This window comes from Watersipora subatra, chromosome 3 (assembly GCF_963576615.1).
Source record: "Watersipora subatra chromosome 3, tzWatSuba1.1, whole genome shotgun sequence".
NCBI lineage: Eukaryota > Metazoa > Bryozoa > Gymnolaemata > Cheilostomatida > Watersiporidae > Watersipora > Watersipora subatra.
The window spans coordinates 43,952,116-43,957,028 of record NC_088710.1 but is presented as its reverse complement, the minus strand read 5'-3'; the positions used below and the strand labels follow the sequence as shown (position 1 = coordinate 43,957,028).

At 36.0% G+C, this 4,913-nt stretch overlaps 1 protein-coding gene across 1 annotated transcript in view; it reads right to left on the bottom strand.

The window, feature by feature from the left end:
- Positions 1–1,621: 1,621 nt before the first annotated feature.
- Positions 1,622–4,913, bottom strand: part of LOC137390618 (uncharacterized) — a 66,947-nt gene continuing 63,655 nt past the window's right edge. Inside the window, exon 27 of the mRNA XM_068076943.1 lies at positions 1,622–2,283. Coding sequence (XP_067933044.1) covers positions 2,093–2,283 — 191 coding nt within the window. The 3' untranslated portion in view covers positions 1,622–2,092. The remainder of the gene's footprint in view (positions 2,284–4,913) is intronic.

The window sequence follows — 4,913 nt, the reverse complement described above, 5'->3', positions numbered from 1 at the left end:
TACTGGACACTGGTTCTTCTTTGGCTCCGTACTGGATACTAGTACTGGACACTGGTTCTTCTCTGGCTCCGTACTGGATACTAGTACTGGACTCTAGTACTAGATTCTTCTTTGGCTCAGTATTTGATAAGGATATTAAATATAAAAACTAGGTGGGTTACGCTGCATATGTAGCAAACCAAAAATTTACGAACCTGTGTGGTTTGTAATAAAAAGCGTCTTGTTTGATTTTTAAAATACAGCGATGTGAGACAGTGTCGATCTTGTCAATTGCTTATATCATACTTGAAGAGCTTAGAGAGCTGAACATAGCCTCAGGCTCCGATAAGTTACTTTTAGATAAATAGAGTTGTAAAGTTGAAGTTTAAGCGATTAAAAAGTTAGAAAGATCAGCGCCAATCTAAAAATTTAAGCATGGCAAATGTGTAGATGCAGCAGGCATGCTATAAACCTAGAAACCACCTTTTGAAAATGTTAACTAGTGAATACAAGCTTTCTTAATGTTTTATCTTCCTACATTCAAAGTGTGCACAGTTACACAGCTGCCTGAAGCTGTGATAAATACCCGATTCATTCTAGAAACTTCTTTATCCACCTAGTAGTGATTACATAGTTACTCAATAATACTTTGTATATGCTAATCTGAGTATGTGTACTAGAGACATGGTGTAGCAGGTTAGCTGTGAAATTTTATGGGGTTTTAATAAGTTATGTTACTTGTATAAGTAATTGAAAACATGTTATTGTGCATTTGGAGACAATTACTGTTATTACAATATAACATGGGGAACTTCTTTAAAAAAGAAGATATATGTATACTGCGGCACGGCACATGTTAAAGGCTATTAAAAGTCATGTTATTGATTGCATTATTTCATGATTATTGAAGAATACAAAATAGAAAACGAAATACATGTATTAGAAATATGAAAACTAACATCAGAACTAATAAATTTTTTTTAATAAAATCTCTATAAAAATAATATATATGTGTTATGACTTGTGCTACGACAGTAATGCTGATAATGACAACAATAACAATATCATGATGTAAACTTGCAACAGTTTAAATTCCTAAATGATCCTGCGTAAGGATGGACCCCTTACTGCTCGTAAGGATGGACCCCTTACTGCTCGTAAGGATGGACCCCTTACTGCTCGTAAGGATGGACCCCTTACTGCTCGTAAGGATGGACCCATTACTGCTCGTAAGGATGGACCCCTTACTGCTCGTAAGGATGGACCCCTTACTGCTCGTAAGGATGGACCCCCTTACTGCTCGTAAGGATGGACTTCTTACTGCTCGTAAGGATGGACTCCTTACTGCTCATAAGGATGGACCCCCTTACTGCTCGTAAGGATGGACCCCCTTACTGCTCGTAAGGATGGACCCCCTTACTGCTCGTAAGGATGGACCCCTTACTGCTTGTAAGGATGGACCCCCTTACTGCTCGCAAAGATGGACCCCTTTACTGCTCGTAAGGATGGACCCCCTTACTGCTCGTAAGGATGGACCCCTTACTGCTGGTAAGGATGGACCCCTTATTGCTCGTAAGGATGGACCCCCTTACTGCTCGTAAGGATGGATCCCCTTACTGCTCGTAAGGATGGACCCCCTTACTGCTCGTAAGGATGGACCCCTTACTGCTCGTAAGGATGGACCCCTTTACTACTCGTAAGGATGGACCCCCTTACCGCTCAAGTGATAATTACTAAGTCAACATGCAGAAATCATTTTAATGTTAGTTCTGCATTGATGAGATAGTGAAAACAGTTTCAACTGATGATGTCAAAAATAAACCGATGTTATTCCATTAATTTAGAGATTTAAATGTTAACAGAAACTGTGTGAAGCTTATAAAAGGCTTTTCTCAAACTCTCAGAGATGAAATAAATGTGAAAGTGTATGGCATTTCCAAATCAGAAATAAACAAGTGCATAAACACGATTGATAAATGACTACGTTACAGCATTAAAACTTTTCATAATTTAAACAAGCGTAGGTTCGAATTAAAATTAATACAAATGAACATAAAAAGAGAGAATTACAGTTAAAGACCACAAATGGATGTTACCTTATCATCATATTATTTTAAGGGCCGTAGCAATTGACAGGCACAGAGTCACAAGTTTGTACCAAATCTAATCTTAACTCTTCTAAGAAAATGTGAAATGATGCTCCAGATCCTGTCAGGGCATCGGCTCCCTGGTGACTAGGGCAGGAGCCAACAGCATAGCTAATGCTACGATTTCCTGATGAGAGACCACTACACAAGCCACTGACTGTAACAGAAACAGATATCTACACTTAGTGCAGCAATATATATTATTATACCTATAGCAGCAACATACATTATTATACTTACAGCAGCAACATACATTATTATACTTACAGCAGCAACATACATTATTATACTTACAGCAGCAACATACATTATTATACTTACAGTAGCAACATACATTATTATACTTACTGAAGCAACATATATTATTATACTTACAGTAGCAATATATGTTATTATACTTATAGTAGTAATATATGTTATTACACTTACATCAGCAATATTATATTATTATACTTACAGAAACAAATATTTACACTTAGTGCAGCAATATATATTATTATACTTACAACAGCAATATATATTATTATAATTACAACAGCAATATATATAATTATACTTACAGTAGCAATATGCATTACTATACCTACAGCGGTATATATTATTATACTCACAACAGCAATATATATTACTATATTTACAGCAGCAATATGTATTATTATACTTACAGTAGCAGTATATATTACTATACTCACAGCAACAACATATATTATTATATATACTGAAGCAATATAGTGTATATTATTATATTTACAGCATTGATATGTATTGTTATACTTACATCAGCAAAATATATCATTATACTTACTGCAGTTAACCCTTTGCGTACCAAGACCGACCTTTGTTGGTTTACGAGCAATGTCTCAGCGTACCAAAACCGACAAACCCGACATTTTTGCCGTTTTCGATAGACCTTTTTTAAAACGTTGTATTTATTTTAAAAACAACGCTAAAAGTTAAAATTAAAAATTTGAGCAATTTTAGTAAGTTTTTTACTACTGTTTTGCGGCTATAAATAATAAATTTTATGCGCATGTGCAAAAAGAACACGTTGTAAAGATTTGATCTTTCTTTATGGAAAGCTGATCAACATGGACGTTCGTAATTATTTGAGCTCGGCTAAAAAATTTGTTTAGAGGATGATATCGACTGGTTCGAAAGTGAAGAAGAGGATTTCAGGTCAGAAGAATGTGGGGAAGACGATGAAAGTGAAAAAGAAGATCGCCAGAGTGAATTGGATTGCGAAAGTGGGATTGAAACGGCCGGCGTTGAAACAGGGAATAATGACGGATATCAAAGAGGAGCTGATTTAAAACCAAAATAATTACATTTTGATGACAGCATGGCAGGAGATAAGTTCGAATACTGTCAAGGGAGAAATTTGTTATTTAATTTATTATATTTATTTTAAATTTATAATAATAATGAATATAAAAAGTAGGCTAATAATAATAATTTGATATTTAAATAATAATATGAAATGTATCGTTTTTGTGAGTTTCCTTTGAGTGAAATACGACAATGGTTCTATGTGTAATGGTTAGCCTCTGGACCTTGAGTTCAATTTCTCCCAAGACAAATTTTGACCACAGACAAAGTGGCACTTCTGCCCCACAAAAATCAGACCGTTGCTATAAAGCAAAATTGAAATACCAACTCAATCAATGGAGATGGGCACTACTATAGTTATCCTTGCAATTTGTTTTGACAGTAAGGCGTTGCTGTAACGATGAGCCCAAGTATCAAGTATTATTGAGATTATGAGGCCTACTATCTATTGTAGGCAACTCTGTGCAGGTAATTATCTTATAATTGACAATAAAACGCCAGTGGTTTGTTTCTAAGTGTCTGCAAACTCTATTTTTCTCCAAAGGTCAAAATAACAATTATTCTGTCAAGACTTACTAGCTCAAGCAAAAATAACAATATGCTTAGCCCTATTTTGTTATGGCCTTACTAGGTTAAATGAGTACGTATCTGTTAGGCGTGTAGCAGTAGCTCTTACTGTAAACAGGGGTGGCTGAGTTAGCTCTCTTCTCTCAGGGCTTTATGGCTTCCTGGCTTGCCACCTCTTTTGGGTGAATCGTGTTTGTTGAGTCTATCCTCGGCGAGCTGGTTGCTGCTGGCTCCTTGGCTATCTTGGGCTTATGTTAATCCTCCTATCTTGGCTCTTCTTTGCGGCGCCCCTTTGCCGTCTGGCTCGCTGCCAGCTTCTCCTTTGCAGCTCCCCTTTGCCGTCTGGCTCGCTGCCAGCTTCTCCTGCTCTTCCCTTGATTTTGCCCCTCTTTTATACTTGTCCTTGAGCCATTGTCGAATGTCATTGGTTGGTTGTGTTTTACTTGCGGACTTTGCGTAAGCTTTTGTGTAATTTCTATTTCAGATTCCTTGCGGTGAGCTAAAATTCCTTACTGTGGTTGGGATTCCATGACGACAAGCGAATGAGAAGTGAAAAATATTCTAAGTCCGATAACAAATTGTACAAAACTGGCCATAACTCAAAAACTAACAATGGCAGCATTATAAAATTAATTTTACAGTAATCCTCGTTCTAAGACGCTATTAGCTAGCTAATTTATATGAAGCAAGAGAAACTATGATAATATTATGCCATTCTTTGTACAACCATTTCGTCGATATTTTCTCATAAAATACAATATCTGAGTTAATGAATAATTATGCTATATTTTTCTACTGCTCTACAATACAACATTTTCTAGACTATAATGATGCTATAAGCTATAACTAAATATACTAAATAAAGAGTTGTAAATGATTCTTTCATTGATGGCT